The sequence below is a fragment of the Dermacentor silvarum genome, chromosome 5, assembly GCF_013339745.2.
Source record: "Dermacentor silvarum isolate Dsil-2018 chromosome 5, BIME_Dsil_1.4, whole genome shotgun sequence".
NCBI classification, from domain to species: domain Eukaryota; kingdom Metazoa; phylum Arthropoda; class Arachnida; order Ixodida; family Ixodidae; genus Dermacentor; species Dermacentor silvarum.
In genome coordinates this window covers 9,375,438-9,392,758 of record NC_051158.1, presented here as the reverse complement: position 1 = coordinate 9,392,758, position 17,321 = coordinate 9,375,438, and the positions used below count along the sequence as shown (strand labels likewise).

At 45.9% G+C, this 17,321-nt stretch overlaps 1 protein-coding gene across 2 annotated transcripts in view; it reads right to left on the bottom strand.

Annotated features, from left to right (window-relative positions):
- LOC119452875 (glucose dehydrogenase [FAD, quinone]) overlaps nt 1-17,321 on the bottom strand; it is a 207,543-nt gene that overhangs the window by 122,646 nt on the left and 67,576 nt on the right. For both annotated transcript variants that reach the window (XM_037714827.2, XM_049667353.1), the window contains exons 4-5: nt 6,544-6,675; nt 5,226-5,350 (exon numbers count right to left, since the gene is read on the bottom strand). In XM_037714827.2, the coding sequence (XP_037570755.1) occupies nt 5,226-5,350; nt 6,544-6,675 (257 nt within the window). The remainder of the gene's footprint in view (nt 1-5,225; nt 5,351-6,543; nt 6,676-17,321) is intronic.

The window sequence follows — 17,321 nt, the reverse complement described above, 5'->3', positions numbered from 1 at the left end:
AGTTGGGATTTTTTGTGGCGTGCTCACCCAAATACCGGCAGCTGGAAAAGGGGTTTGCGTTTGCGTTGCCGCGTAACAGAATTATGCTTTCCCGTATATTCAAATTACAATCGCATGCTATGTCTGTAGGGTGTGTTAAGTCGTACTTTACGAATTTCGTGACACAGTTCACTTTGAGAAATTCAATTAGTTCAATAACGCACATGCGCCAAGCGGAGGGCCTACAAGAATGAGGATGTGTGCTACACTTCCGCACATGTGCGTGCACGCGTGACGAACGTGTGCCCACAATGTATTTCTCCTTGACGCGTGGATGCTCTGCCCGCTGCATCTGCCGCACAGCGTGTGCTGCGACCGTAATCGACATTATGGCAAACACTATGGAAAAGGGATTGTGCTTGAGTTTCCGCCTAACAGAATTATGTTTTCTCGTATATTCGAATTACAGTGCGATGATACCATGTCTGTAGGTTGTGTGTAAGTTGTACTTTGATAATTTTGTGGCACAGTTCCCTTTGAGAAATACAATTAGTTCAATAAGGCACTTGCACGAGGCGGAGGTCATATATAGAGACCGGATTTTAGGCAAATGCCTTTTTTGTTCCTTGCGCTCCTATCGCCCCACTTTGATATATGAGCATGAATTAGAGGTTAAGGGCTTTTATAGTGTTTTTATAGTGCCTATAAATGCCTATTTTGGCGTTTGTGCCTAAATGCCTATAAATGCCTATAACTGCCTATTTTCAATATCGGCGCCTATATGAACACTATTTAGCCTCAATTTTTGCTTTCGAGTGCAGTTAGAGACCGTTATTCATGTTACCGGGCAACATTGACTGTTCGGAACTTTATGGGGTTCAACCTGGTCATTTAGTTCAACCAACTTTCGGGAAACAACCGCTAGCAGCAGTTGCGCCGCGGTTGGCGAATGCGAAACCGCGGATAGCCGTCAGGGGAAAGGACAGTGAAGAGCAAAAGAAGAAAGAAAAATGGGATGTGCACGCGGCTTTTGTTTTGTTTGTAATTTACTTTTTAAGGTGTTCACTGCCGTCGAGCGTTCCTTCTCAGTGTACAAGATCATTCTCAGTGACAAGAGGAACAATTTTTAATCCAAAAATCTGGAGATGGTGGTAGTTTGCTATTGTTTCCATAATCTTCACAGTGATTCTTAGACTACGTTCCGCGTGCTCTCGAAACAGATTTCTTCAAACACGTGCACTTCAAATGGGCGGAAGTGTATTTGGCAGTGTTGGGGCGTTTTGCCTGTAAAATTCCGATAATGTCATTGTACATGAGAAAATTGCCAGAGTTGTACCTAACAGTCTTCATGTAAGAACACATTAATTTCTTAAGAAATTGTAGTCTCTCTTGCATTTGTTATTTGTCTGTTTTTGTTGTGTCCTAATTTAATTGCGTCAGGCAGACATAAAGTAGCGCTTTATTAATCAGGATTCCCAAAATTCAAGTATTCTTTTTCATGCTTGTTTCACTTTATGCAACGCTCGAGCACAGTGGTCATTGAACATGAATATGAGCAGTGTGCTTGTTGAATTACGCCAAATGATCGCCATTAGTCCAGCAGTTTTATGGGACAATTGCACGGCTATGTTCAACTGTGGGCGCCTTTGTGCCATCATAAACTATAACATTTCTTGTTTTCCTGTCGTAGATACAGGTCGCGCATGTCTTAGTTTGAAATTATTTGCATTTATGTAAAAAATCATTGTGCCTATTTTTACGACGTTGGAGGCCTAAAGCGTTGCTTTGCCTGCCTATTTTTGGCGCCTAAAAGCGCTTTTTTAAGGCCTAAAGATCCGGCCTCTAGTCATATTTACAAGAATAAGGATGAATAAGAGACCTCGAACGGCAGGTGGAACAGGGCTTTGTCTTTCAGTTTCCGGGTAACATGCTTTCTCGCATATTCCTATTACAATCCGAAGCTATCGCATGCTATCGTTTCTGCAGCTTGTGCATAAGTCGTACTTTACGCCTTTTTTGACGCAATTTACTTTTAGACATTAGTTTAGTTCAATAAGGCACTTGCGCTTGGCGGACGGCCCAAAAGAATGAGGATGTATGCTGCGCTTCCACACACGTGCGCGCGCGGGTGACGTATGTCGCTTGTGGTGGTGGTGCTTGAATTGAATTCTGGCGTTTTACGTGCCGAAACCACGATTTGATTACGAGGCCCGCCGCAGATTAATTTTGACCACCAGATAATCTTTAACTTTTGTTCCGCTACCTGTGCCTGTAGTGGATCCGCTCGTATCAAATCTCTTTCCTACTTCTTGTCCACCAATATTCTAAACTTCACTTGCTTATCTCGACTGCTTACCGGTTGATGCTTCCGACCACTTCAAATCCAAGCGCTTCTGGAAGGTGTACGTTACCTACCGGTTTCACTGGGTGAATCCATTCGCATTCCATTAGGATGTGCTGAGTGGACTCCAGATTTTTGCTGCAGCATACACATGCCTGATCTTGTTGCGAATATTTGCTCCTGTATGCTTTTGTCCTTAAGAAACCAGCTCGAGCCTCAAATAGCAAGGCACTGCCTTTTGTGTCATCATATATATTTTTCCTTCAAATTTCTTTCCTCCTGTTCTTGTAAATCACCATGGTCTTTTTTGTTTCCATTCATTGCATCCAATCGGCTGTTTGTTTCTCTCTTTTTCTGATGACTCCTGGTTGTCTATTTACACTTTCAATTGCCCTGTACTTCGTTACATACTTTCCAGTAGAGTAGCTGTCTGGGTCAGTTGGTACATACTGAATAGTAAAAACCAGTCAAAAGACGAAGGACAGAGAATAGACGTGGCACACACGACTCCAGTCGTCGTGTGTGCCACGTCTCTTCTCTGTCCTTCGTCTTTTGACTGGTTTTTACTATTCGTTACATACTTTCTTGACGTCTTACTCCATTCTGTGGCCATGCTCTTCTGGTACAGATACTTGTGCACTTTAGCCGCCCATTTATTAAGCGAAGCTTGATAAGCTCACAAGTGTCGGCGATGTTGGTGGTGTTGTCACGCTGAAAAGTGGGCCGATCACGGTGATAGTGCAGAAAGGGTCCAAGCTTAATGGCACATACCCCTGTGGGCTCGGGGACCTGTAACGCGTCCTTGAACTACCCTTGTCACACGTGGGACCCAAAGAGACAAAATCACCAGCCTTTGCCCCGTTGAGAAAATGTGGGTAAGCGAAGCTTGTCATCTGATTCTAGCGTGAGGGCTTCCGAAGCCCAGGCGAAACGTCAGCGAAGAGCCGCGGACCCCGAGATGCGGGAGCGCGATGTTGAGGCCGAACGTCAGCGAAGAGCCGCCGACCCTGAGTTTAGGGCTTTCTCCGTGGTTTTGGGGCAAAGCAATCGGAACGCCTGCGACAGCATCGTCTTGCCACAAGCTTCGCTTAGCCCCATTTTCTCGACAGGGAAAGAGCTGGTGATTTTTTTTTTATCCATGTTTCTGGGTATTTATTCAAAACTAATTTTGCTTTACGCTGCTCTGACTTCAAAAGGGGCCCAACTCATGTCACCCTGCACTGCTCATTTGTGGTAAAACGGGCTCCCGAAGCAAATCGGCCTCCCGATCTTTGGTCAACTTCCAGCCCCGACAAGATATAAGATTTTAAGCAAAGAATGACAATTGCGAACGTTAGCACTAACACCATTACTCCTTTCCAGATTCCCCGCACCACCTCATATTTATTGTGGCCCTAAAGTGCTCTACGCTTCATTATTGCTGCATTCCGCTTCCCCTTTATTTTCAGTATACCTTGGTGGGTGCTTGAGTAAGTCTTTCCTTGGTTTATCTATACGCCGAGGTATTTATATTGTTTGACTATGGGTATGACTTGCTGCTGAAGGGACAGCACGTAATTACTCGTCTCTTCATTAAAGATCGTAATTCCCAATTTCTCTGTGCTAAACTTAAGGCCTAGATTTGTCGCTGCGTTGCCACAGATATTCGCAAGTGTCTGTAAATTTCTTGCATTGTCCGCTACTAGCCCTATGTCGTCCGCATACATCAGTCCAGGGAGCCTCTCTTGCACCATTTGTCCATTACACATGTAGGATAAAGCAAACCCTAATTCGCCGTTTTCCAGTCGTCTTTCTATGCCCTTAACATAAAGCGTGAACAACAATAGAGACAGAGGACATCCTTGCTTCATTCCTTGGTTACATTTCCACCACTTCATTACATTTTCGGCCTCCCCATACATTTTGTACTCCGTTGCCTCTATAGATCTCCATCAGCAGCTCCACGAAAACGAAATATATGCCTTCGTGCTTGAGAATATTCCATAACAATTCCCTGTCTACGTTGTCGTAGGCTCCTTTAATATCTAGAAATGCGATCCTAAAGGTCTATTCTGAGCTACTGAAATCTATATGCACTGAGTTAGCAAAAACATATTAGGCTCTAAGCGTTTGCCTGGTCGGAACCGATCCCGTAGTTCCCCCACTGCATAATGTTTCTCCACCCACTTTGACCGTTCTAATTTTATGGCTAGCATTGCCATTATATATATATATATATATATATATATATATATATATATATATATATATATATATATATATATATATAACCGACGTTACTATAACTGGCCTGTACGAGCTCGTCTAATCCTTATCGCCTTTGCCTTTGTTCATGAGGTTCACCTTGCTTTTCCCGCCATCCAACCGAAAATTTCTTCGCTCTAACCACTTGTTCTATTTGGCATTAGTCAGCAGTGCCTTGCTCTTCGGACCGAGGTTTTTGGTTAGCTGTATTGGGATTTGATCAGGTCCTGCGGCCGTGTTATTAGGGGCATTTTCTTCTGTTTTATTTTAGTAAAAGTTTTCTATGCTAAATTTTTATCTCTCAGGATTCGATGTTAATGCTGGATCTGTTTGAGTCTGGAGTCTTTACGTGCGCCTCCTGTCGGCACTAGAGCAAAACATCTATTTTTTTTTTTTCATTTTTTAACTGTAATGCTCAGAGCAATGCCTGTATTTCAGAGTAGTGTAGACTCAGGCATACCCTGCTGGCACACCGCGCTGCATTCTAAGCTTATTCCGAGCGAGACGCATGCAGGAGAGCAGGACAGAGCATAAGACCGTTGCAACCTTATGGACAGCGGCTGAAAAAGTTGGATGTGTCTCTCCTAAATCGGCTTGTCTAGTCGCTTTATGGATGTCATATAGAGACACGTTAAAGGTACACGCGTGCACAGGCACTAACCTTGGTCACGAGGCTGTAGAGGCTGATGTGAAGGTTCGGGCGCTTGCGTCGAACAGGTAAGAGGAAGCACCTGTTGGCACTCTGCCGCGTCCCGTTGGCTACGTTGGTCTCTATTCTTGAATACCCTGCGAAGCGAGGACAGCAACGTGTTAAGGTCGGTTGTGTTTTCTTAGATCTCCGCATTTGGGCCCGGTAAACTTTTCAGAACGAACATTCGAGCGTTCTGGTTATGCGTGAACAAAACTCTGCCACTGAGCACGTCAACAGACCACCGAAAACTGAGCAGGTCATGAGCACTGACTTGTGAACATCGACAGCGTTTAGGTTCCCCACAGCCAATTACTATAAAGGTGACGTTCGAAGGAAGCTCAGAGCAGTGGCGCAATGGCGGGGTGTGTGTGTGTGGGTGGGGGGGGGGGGGGGGGTTGTAACGACTCCTCCCCCCCCCCCCTGAGGCCGAGTTAACGCCCCCCCTCCACGCGTCCAGCCCCACCAGTCAAACGTCTACCTTCAGTGCTCTGTTCACATTGTCATTACAATTCAGGAGGTGGCTTGCGGTTGAATTTTCCTCATTAACAATAACAAGAACACTATCACTGGCTTGTATTTATTCATTCGTTTTTACATTACTTTGAGTAAAACGCTGATGAAATAAACATCGTCAGCATCCTTGGTGTGACCATATTATTATAATTATTACGCATTTTTGCTGTTGCATTTTTCTGGCTTATGCATTGCAAACTGCTTGCCCCCCCCCTCCCCCCCCCCCACACACACACACGCGCGCACACACACACACACACACACACACACACACACACACACACACACACACACACAAAAGCCCCCCCCCCCCCCCCCCCCCCCCCTGGCAGAGATTCTGGGTGCGCTACTGGCTCAGAGGGAAAACGAAGACATGGGTCGTCGCCTACTCGAGTCTTCTCGTGTTCTGAAGCGGTCTATTATTTCTTGTGAGTTTTACAAACGCCCGTTACGATTTCTCAACATATTTGTCCTAGTGTCATTCACAGCATGGCGCCACGATAAATGCGCAAATATCATTACGTGAGAATTTTTTACCTATGATACGCCCACAAGTGAAAAATACTAGCATCAAGTTAAAGGGCAATGCGCAAGGTCCGATTTAGGAATCGAACCTAACGTACTCTGTAAAGCAAGCCTGCTGATAAACGTGTGAGCCTGATTAAGAATTCTGCGTTGGATTCCGTAATGTGTAAACACGTCTGTGTTAGTATAAGCGATAGCTATTGCACTGGAAGCTGTTGCTCTGTCCCGTCAAGAAAGAATTCGCACTCACCAGACTGTCGCCGTCCGTTGTAGTCGACGTACAGATATCCTGACTCGTTGCACGCTTTGAGGAAAGCGTCACTTAGTGCCGTATGACTGTTGGCGTAGTTTACTGGCATCTCGCCACTCGTGCCATGGTACTCTGAATAATAAAAAAAGCGAATAATTGGCTTTCATGTGCGTGTGTCATATTTCATGTGCGTGTGTAATGATAGGATGGGCTTCGTTGATTGTGCAGTTCATTGAAATGAAACTTATCCGATTGAAAGTTATGTTCTCCTAAAGCCCCATCAGGTGCTTTACTCAAGCTTCAAGACAAAACACCAGGAGGATAGTAGTGGTTCGTTAAACGTTGAAACGGAATATAAATATGCCTAGGAAATAATAAATCAGACCTGGTTAAAGACAGCTAGCTGGGTACCATTGGAAATAACCTCGTGAAATGATAAGGGATGAGTGGCTAAGATAGAGATCCTGCTTAGCAAATTTTGTTTAGAGTTTCTAATTTTTCTTCTGGTTTGAGGGTTGCAGGCGTCCATCCTTCATGTACCGTATTTTTGTGGGGTTGTTTGTTGTTACTATGCAAGTATGTCGAGTTACCTCTTTTAAAAGTCTCCTTTTTTTTTCGGTGGGCCTAGTACCATAGCATATATGTATACGGGTCCAAGGACTGTTTGTACTTCCTCGTATTGTTTAACTGACAGCGAATAAATTCGCTTCACTTCACAGTAGAAAAGAGGGGTCCTGATAGTGCGATCAATAAAATGTAGAAAGCATTAGAAAATGATCTTAGTTAGAAAGAGGGCGTAAAAGTGACAAAGCGATATGAAAGTCCTGTTGTAGGGAGCTTGCATGCAAGCGCTGTTTTAGGGTGGTGACAACCTTTGTAAGGGTACTTGTCGCCGCCAGCTAAATTGACTGGGTAAATTTTCCGCCAAATATAGCATGTGGGAATCAAAATGGCGAAATGACCAGCCGACAGACCACGTTTCCCGCACCCGTTGGTGCCGTGTAACCAGTTCAATTTTTAAAATAAACTTTGGCCTCAGCAGCCAGATACCCTTAGCGTGTCTGAGAGCAGTGCATGGCACGTCTACGCTTTAGTTAAACAGGCTTGTAAGCACAGTTTTTATTACAGCACACTTCGAAAAACATCCTTTATATAGTGTGTACAAGTGGAGGACAACGACAATGTTTAGTGCAGTTCACATCATTGGCGTGAGAAAATACTACCACGAACACGCCACCGTGCCTTATAACTTGTTGCTTTGTATGCTATAGAAAAAAAATAAGTTTGATGTGTTAAAATAAAAGGAAAAGGCAACTAGTATATTAAAGATGTATGCAGGTTTCATGTGCGCATTGGTGCAAAACTAAATTAAAGAAATTTATTAGATCGCGTGCCAAAATGGGTGCATCAGAGCGTGACAAAAAGAATGCAGGGATGCGCCGCGACTTCTAGCGAAATTGGTAATCAAAATGGCTACTCACCAAATTTGGCGGTAAATAGCGCTCAAAATTTTGGAGTTGTCACCACCCTAAAACAGCGCTTGCATGTAGGCTCCCTATCCTGTAGTTATAGCGCGTGCATCTAAATGTCGTACAAAAATCCCTCACGTGACTTGATCCTAGGCACCTAGGGACACGATCATTTAGGGACTTTTGAGAAGGCGCGATGGTGGCGCCAAGGGACGACAGCATGCGACGGAGTGTTCGTTCTCGGCGTGATCGTTCCCTGGCCCGCGCCGACCGCGCGTTGTTCAACATTGCGTGTGTGATTGTGCTTGCGTTGCATGTGAATTGGTTGTAGGTTCTGTGTTACTTAGGCGGAAAGCCGTGAGTAGTGCTTGTGTGGCAGTGCGGCTTTGGCCTCGGTGAGCTCTGGCAATACAGAACCTGCGTTGTGTCATCCGTGTTCCTTGACAATGCGGAGGTGGGGACGATTGAAATGTCGAAGTGGCGTCGCCGTGTCCGCCTTTGCATAACGGACGTCGAGGGATGTGCTGCTCTCTACAAGTCACAAAAATGTGACTGCGTCGACCGCCCACGGTTCAGGGCTGAATGTGTGGTTTGAGTACTGTGCTTGAAACGAGTGGTGCAGCTGTGGTGCCCTAATTTCGCACAATTGAGACGCGTGCTTTTGTGCAAAAAGGGCAACAAATCGTATCTTAACCCGCTGAGACGATGCTACAATGTCAACAATGCCATGCATGTTTATTATGATATAGGTAGTCTCTACAGCAAGCAAGCGTGTAGTGCAGCTATGCTGTGAATATAGCCTCAACTCGAATGTGGCGTTTGCAGAACCCTTATGTTTGTTTCTGCTTTCAAACAAGCTGTATGTTGTTAGGATTGTCACTCACTGCTCACATGAGACATGGAGTCCATCGTGTGGGTTGGGGCTCAGCACGAATGTGTGGTGAGGCGGTGTGGAGTTGGTGGCTGTGTCAGGTGCCTCACTGAATTTTGTCATTGGAATAAGCTCAATGTAGAAGGACACACCCTATACCTGATGGCTCGCTTTCACGAATATTGCCCTTTTTTTTCCTTGAAATTTGCAGCCTCAGGACGCGCCTCGCATTATATTCGGGTTCGTGACACATATAATCACAATAAATTTTTCTTTAGGAGAGACCAAAAGCTGCTCGTTGCATCATATTTGTGGTCGTGTTACTTACATGCAAATCCAGTACTTTCAGTGCCCATTGACTGACTGAGGGGTACAGGACTTTGGCAGTGGTAGCAGTACCAAAGCAGCTGCCCAAATGGTATAGCCTATAGTGTTAGCTTTCTTGCGCACATGGTTGTACTGAGAAAACACGTGAAAGGAATTCCACAGTTGCTGCAGCATCACGTCTGGATCTGTGGAGGTTGTTTGATCACATGTCTGAACTTCTGTTGTCACTGAGCGGTTCTTTGATAATTAGCTTAGGCTGTCTGTTTTCTACATATTATATTACAGCAATGGCGTCAGAGTAGCTGCAAAAATGGGATTTTGGTGTACCATCGCAGGTTGGTTGCTTTTTTGACTGTTACATTGCTCTATTTGCTGCAACTGCCGCCAAATGTTGCTTTACCATGTCTGGTGAATGCCTTAAACGTGAACCACATTTGGATGATGCTTGTGAAAGTATAACATACTCCTTGTATGTAAAGAAAACTATCACACCGGTAGGTGTGGTGGAGTCACTGATGAAATAGAAGTTGAAAAATGAAAGTTCTTGCAAAATTCGGAAGTGTTCATGGCGCTTGCCATCAAAAATGTGTAACAATCCAAGCAAACATAAAGATAACCTACCTATCCTGAAGAATATGAAAGTGATGCGTCAAGTTGTCAACTTAAAGCTTGATATACTGGTGCCGATCAAGGAAAGACTCTATTGCAAAAACCAGCGTCTTCCAGTGGCTTCCAGTGTGAAACCAGCGCGTTTTTTGACACTGGGTGGCACTGGGGACGCTGGCGCACGCTGGGAGTCACTGGGAGTCACTGCGACACTGGTGAGATCGCTGGAGAAGTGCTGGGTCACACTGGACGTGACGCTGGTTTCACTGCTATGACGCTGGGGCGCACTGGTGTGCGCTGTACACGCGCTGGAGTTCGCTGGCTCGTACTGGAGACTGCGCTGGTTTCGTTTGTGCCGCACTGCCGGAGTATAGGCGCTGTTGAATATTAAATGCTTGATTCCTTCTATATAATCTCAACTCGAGTTGAGATTATATAGAAGGATTCAGTGCAATTCATGTTTAATCAGCTTGGCAATCTTGTCAAAGCAACCAAATAAAATTGTGACTTTTAAGAGATTGCCATGATAACGTGATGAGGTTGCTGGCATTATTTGGTGCTTGGGAAACAAAGTATCACAGGTATGTGGTGATTGAGCTTCTCAAAAAAAAATTAGGTGTGCCACTAAAGATATCTAATGAATTTAACGCATAAACCACTGAAAGAAGTTGAGTGTGCAAAGGCAAATGGCTACAGCTATATTTGCACAGTAATAGAAAAGTTGTAATCGGGCTGATGGTGCACAGGTGATGGATGTATATTGCATGTTCGAGGGCTTAATTTTTCATGAGCTACTCATTTTTGTTTTCCTGTTTTGTTTCCATGTGCCTTAGTGAGTGGAATGCCTGACTGCAGACTCCCGTCATTATGTACAATTAACGAAAAGTAAATTTTTCTATGGAACTCTTTTTTTGTAACTTCTGTTCAGTTGCAAATGACGCAGTTGTCCCTACTCTGCACTGAATGGTGAAGGAGGGGGGGGGGGGGGGTGAGCGCATGCAGGCACCCTATTTACTGGAGCTTTGGGGCGCCCTCACCATGGCTGCTCACATGCCCATTTTTCTGGCTGTAACAACCTAGAGTCAGTGCACAGGTGTTTTTAACGTTCCAGGATTAAGTAAACTTGACGTCACTATGCACAAAATTTAGCTAACGACAGCCCAAGATGGCAACTGCCATGAACTGAATATAAAATTGCCTATAAGCATGCATTGTGCAATTGAATGCCTGTGAATTCTGTAATGCCACTTTCATGAAATTGACTGGCATGGTTTGGTTGAAACTGAAAACATGTTCGATCCTCAGTTGTAGCAGACTCACTTCACTATAACATATTTGATAATGCCAGGTGCAGATTGTGAAGGAATTGAAGCGGATGTTACTCTTGGTGAGAATCAGTCATGCTCATTAGAAATTATAGCTAAGGCTATATATACATTACTTCAGTTGAGATCAACTAATGTTGAGATAGAAGCTCAGCTGTGGCACATAGGTACAGGCGAATAAATTTAGAAAGAAAAATTCTGGCACAACCCATTTCATGATGATTCCGATGCTAATACGATAGCATTAAAATAATGTGTATTGCCACCACAGCGATCAGTCATGTATGAGCCGGGCTCCTCTCTCACGAGTCCCTCTGGATATGCTACGCCTGTTAGCAGGGTTGCCGTTAAGTCGGTGCTTGACATTCGATTCGAATCTGCCCAGCACCTAAGGAAATGTTTTTTGTCATTGGTGAGCGGCCCGGCCCATGCCTCGTGACCTATTTTTGTTTCAAACTGGGTGTCCTCAGCACAGCAGCCACAGTGCTCTACCCATTTTACCATGGATTACCCAGTGACCCAAGTTTACGGAAAAATGGATAAAGACCCAGACACACAAGACGATAGGATATTCCACACTTTTCAGGGTCTAAGAACGATAATTCTAGGCAATATACACAACTGGCCTGTTATGGATACGTTGCCGGCATTGCAGGAGAACAATTTACAATTTAGAGCTTCTATTGGTAAAACCACAACAATATACACAATTTTGATTTCACAAGAAACAGTAGTGCCATCTGGTTTATGTATTCATCTACATCACAGGCTCCAGAAGGAGTATTGCGTGGAGGGGGGAGGGCATCGCATAACAAAGGAGCGAAAATGTTATACAACGTTAGAAATATAAACAGCGACACAAGATCAACACAATAAATTGAAAAGAACTAAATTATAAAATCGTGAAGTAAAATTCTACCATTAGAAAGCTCGGTTATACAGTGCAGTACGATTGCATAATTACATAAAAAAAAGTTAACGTACACCAGAAATAGAAACACTTGAACACTACCCAAACATACTGATTTTTTGTCTGAAGGTTACAGTATTGCTAATGTCAGCAATGTTATCGAGAAGACCATTCTAATGCCTAATGGCACGTGGCAAAGCACACAAGTCAAAGGCATTAGTTCGACCAAAAATGTGCTGGACGCTAAGGCGATTGTGCAAGCACCTAGATGTGTGGGATGGACAAACAAGAGGCAAGGTGGACGACTGCTCACTATGAATGATTTTATGTATCAGACAAAGCGACACTACATTCTGGCATGATTCCAAGGATGGTAGGGACAATGACAACATAATGTTAGATATGCTCAAATATTGGTTGCAATCTCTGGCGATTAAACGTGCAGCACAGTTTTGGCTATACTCAAGAATGCGGATTAGATATGCCTGGTGAGGTGACCAAATTGAACCTGGCAATTCTAGTTCGGGCAAGAATAATGTTTGATATGCAAGCTTTCTTGTGAAGGAAGGAGCAGCATGAAAGTTGCATTTTGGAGATTGATGATCAAAGCACTTGTGTATATGGAGGTTAATCGATAGTACATACAACACTGCCACAGTGCAGTCGAGACATTGCAGTAGTGAAAAAAATTCAGAGCACTTATCAAACAAGGACATGTATGCAAACAGCAACACAACACACATGGAGATGAGATGCAGTGCAACAATTCCCTTGTAACCTACAATGTGTGGTTACTCAATATTTAGAAGCAACGGCACTACCACTATGGCAACTAGAAGTGTTGTGCATGGGTGACGAGTTGACCGTAGTAGCAGCAGAAGGCACAGGCTGTGAACTTGCGGGGCGATCAGCTGTTGCGACAACAATGAACTGTAGACTGCCTAGGTCGAAGGGAACACAGTACGTTGGCCTGTTGGCTCTTCACTGATGTTGCGTAAGGGCCTACAATTTGTGCAGAAAGCATGTGGCCATCCATGGCTCAATCACAGTTGTATGGTTGTGGGTGCCGATATTGGTCTTAAATTTTCCAAAAATGCGGGCATGACCAACTTAGTCGTCTGCAGTTTCACTTTTCTGTCACCACCAAAGAACACTGCCAATGGTGCAGTTTTTTGGTAGGCTTAACATCTTTTAAAAGCACCTTAAAATAACATTACCAAGAATTTCTCATCAAATTGACAAAACACAAAGAACAAACCAGCTTAGCTAGCCTCCCCATTTTGCAAACAGAATAGCAGCTCACTTTGAAGAAAATGGGCCCATATTGTCATCATGCTTACTGAGGGCATGCAAAGCGTGGAATGCCAGATTGGGAGCAGTACTGGGGCACTCCTGACAATCTTCTCATGGTAGACATTGTCTTATAACACATGCTAGGCATGTATATATGCTACATGTTTTTAATGTGAGAAAAATTTCAAAGCTGGCTTGCAGCATATCGCAGCACCTTCGCCATCGGCGTCTGTCAAGCAAGGACTGGTTACGTAAATATTATGGCGTCGACGCTACCGAATAGGGCGGGCACAGAGGCGCCGGTCCAGGGCGCCGGTTCGCGAACAGGCCGTTGCCAAGACGCCGACGTGAATTGGATATTTCGAGTGTCTGCACAGCACGGATTTCACGGCGTTCTGCCACCACAGCTGCCCCACTCGTTTCAAGCACAGAGCACAAACTGAGGCCTTATGGCGTTCTGCCACCACAGCTGCGCCATTCGTTTCAAGCACAGTACTTGAACCACACATTCAGCGCTGAACCATGGGCGGTCGACGCAGTCACATTTTGATGACTTATAGAGAGGAGCACATCCCTCGACGTCCGTTATGCAAAGGCGGACGCGGTTCGCTGAACTGCGCTGCCGAGGCGCTACGCCACTTCGACATTTCAATCGTCACCACCTCCGCATTGTCAAGGAACACGGATCACACAACGCAGGTTCTGTATTGCCAGAGCTCACCGAGGCCAAAGCCGCACTGCCACACAAGCACTACTCACGGCTTTCCGCCAAGTAACACAGAACCTACAACCAATTCACAAGTAACGCAAGCACAATCACACACGCAATGTTGAACAACGCGCGGTCGGCGCGGGCCACAGAACGATCACGCCGAGAACGAACACCCCGTCGCATGCTGTCGTCCCTTGGCGCCACCATCGCGCCTTCTCAAAAGTCCCTAAATGATCGTGTCCCTAGGTGCCTAGGATCAAGTCACGTGAGGGATTTTTGTACGACATTTAGACGCACGCAGTTATAGCCCCCCCCCCAGCGCCTCCTCCATTTTTTCAATGCCAGCCAGCCGATGCAACCGTTGACCGCCCCCTGCGATCACCCTTTCCTACTCTCCCCCGTCGGCTAGCGTTCGCGCCTGCTTTACGGTCGTGGGGGAGAGTAGCCTCGGGGTGGCGCCTCCCGACGGAAGTCGGAGGAAGTAATCCTGACAGACCCTAATCTAACGGAAGGTGAGAAGCAAGGTTTACCTCTCAAACGCTCATATTGACCCTTTTCGCGGCGCTTCCGTGGGCGCGGCAATGTTTGATCACGTGGTGACGCATCCATTGCTTGCCTCAGCTGCCTCCGTTGCCTCCGCGTTTACAATGCAAGCGCGTGACGCCGGTGCGGCGCATTAAACCTCCGTTTCGACGCATATCGCAGACGGTGGCTTTGTGCACGACACGAAGCTTTGACCACATCTTTAGAGGACATGTAAGTACTTTAGGAGCTCATTATGCCTTGTCCAAACGGCGCGAGCAGCGTATACGGTGCTTGTACTAAAAGCAGGGCTAGAAATGTATTCCAATTAAGCTGTCGAAACTTTCCGCTTATGAATTAAATCGGGATCGGGGTGCTCTTCGCGTTTTTTATTTGGCAAACATTTTGAAGCAGTGGCTTGTCATGCTTCTGACTCAGTAAAGTTCCACGGTGCGACCACTATCTGATTGTTTATTTTCAGCCTATAATCGCTCGCGGGTCTCCTCTGCTGTGATAGATTTGTTCTTGCTGCGCATAAAGCTTGGAATGTAAATGTTCTGTACTTTACGGTAGCTTGTAGCAAAGGCGTTTTATCGTTCGTCCCTCGCTTACTCTGTGGACCGTCACGAAACGTTCAGCTTCGATCATTCGTGTCTTGTCGGTGTGGTCACCGTCACTAATGCTTCGGCACATTGGTTCAAGTGTGCGCTCATTCACTTATTATCGATACGTTGGCGATAGGGTGGACGTACGTTTGCGTGCGAGTAGGCGTGGATGAGTGTAGATAACGTGCGAGAAGCTTACTATGCCAGTAATTGGAGCTACTTCCTTTTGTAACGAGCGGTACTCCCTCTTAAGTACCGACGTTCCGGAGTTGAAGTCCTTTCCTAAATTTGGAGGTTAGCTATACAGCGCTGGCGGATGAATTATCTTTTTTGATCCTCGAGGAAAGCCGTGCATCGCGAAGGGCCGGCAACGCAGGCAGTCCATATATGCAGCAGGGGCGTCACAGGTTGATTCCATTCCTTAATATGTGCATCACTATTTTATTGCGATAGCAATAATATGGACACTTCAACCGGATTTCTGCCGTCGGCGTCGCCGTCGTCGTCGCTGTCGCCGTCGCCGTGAGGTTCCCTATAGATAAAATCTTCGCTGCGCGCCGTATGCCCGATCGGAAGCGTGCGGGGACGCGCGCTATCACGGAGAGCGAACGCACTCATCTCCCACGCGCAAGCAAGGAAGCAGAAAGCCAGCGCCGGAGGGAGCGGGGGGGAGGGGGGGGGCGCACTTCTAATCTGCCAACAACCGCGCTCGTCGCTCGTCCGCACCGTCTCTTATCTCCACACGGCTCTGACCTTTATACGCCGTGCATTCGCCGCTCAGTTTCCGTTGAAGCGATAGACCGCACGTACCTTAGCCCGCGGCGGCGTATGCTTGCTGCCAGCGTTTTGACAGTCGTTGTCTGCAGTCATTCAGTGTGATCTATTCGTATTTGTTTGTGCGCGCTCACACCACGCTTGTTCATTCAGTTAGTAATAGTCGGGCCACATTTTCCAACGCACGCTACAAATGCAATGCTGCCCGGATCGGCAGTGCAGCGCTAAAGGTGTGTCCCTTCGCACGCGCTGCCCACGGGAAGCGCTTCTCATCAACACCACCGTTTCACAAGCGCCTTCTCGTGGTCATCGAGTCTCTCTTCATGTCGGTCTACTTACGGCGCAGCACACCTGCTTACTTAATCAGCTCATGTTTACTACAATTCACATTGCTACCAAAGCCGCTCACCTTACTTCGTATGACATTACTGTTGCTATCGCATTCATTGCTTCGCCCTTAGGGCGAAACTGTGACATTTTTTTTTACAGCGAACTACCGCACACGTCTTCCCTTTATCGTTACACATTTTGTAGCATGAATTGGCCACAATGCATTAGCGAACACCCATTTTGCATTTCCGACAGCTGATCGCACAGTAGCAGGGCAGAAGGAGTAACGGTTTTGTATTCGTGCGCATTCGTTGAGGCAACGTATGTCGCGCCGCCGAAAGCGCCACCTCGTTCCTCTAGAGCAAACTGCTCCGCGAAAAGGGTCAATAAGGAGCCTCTATATTATGTTTCGCACCGTGATAATTCCCCTTAAGTGTCTGTGTCATGTGCCACTTTTCGGTATCCCGTTATTGCGCTGTTTGCTGAAGTATGTGTTCGTACCAACGAGCCCGGCTATAGCCACCCTTAAGTTAGTTTCGGCTATGTTCGCAATAATGCAACTCTTTATATGCCTTCTTCCCTAGGTCATGGCGCGTCTTCTTTGTCGGCTTTTAGCCGAATAAGTTTCATCGGCCCTGTAGATAGGGCAATAGTAAAATGGGCCGATCCCGGAGAAAGTGTAATGCGCGGACACGTGATCACATGGGTCGCGTGGTGGGATTTCCCGTGTCTTGTTGATTTCCCTGGCATGCAAGCAATTGCTATGTTTGGAATACGAGTTGCAGAAGATAGCGTTTAATTAACCGCTTCACGAAAGTTTCAATTCATATAGATTTTTAAAAAATGCAGCCAGTTCCACGAAGTGAAATCTGTCGCAACAGTGGAGCTGTGGTCGTCCTGCTTCTGCGATTGTCACATATGTTTCTTTTTTTCGCTGTGGTAGTCTTCGTTTTACACTGAAGAAACGACCTCATCTCCGTTGTTTCGACAGATCGAGTCCCATCCCCCGCAACGCGCTGGAAAGCCGTCGCCCG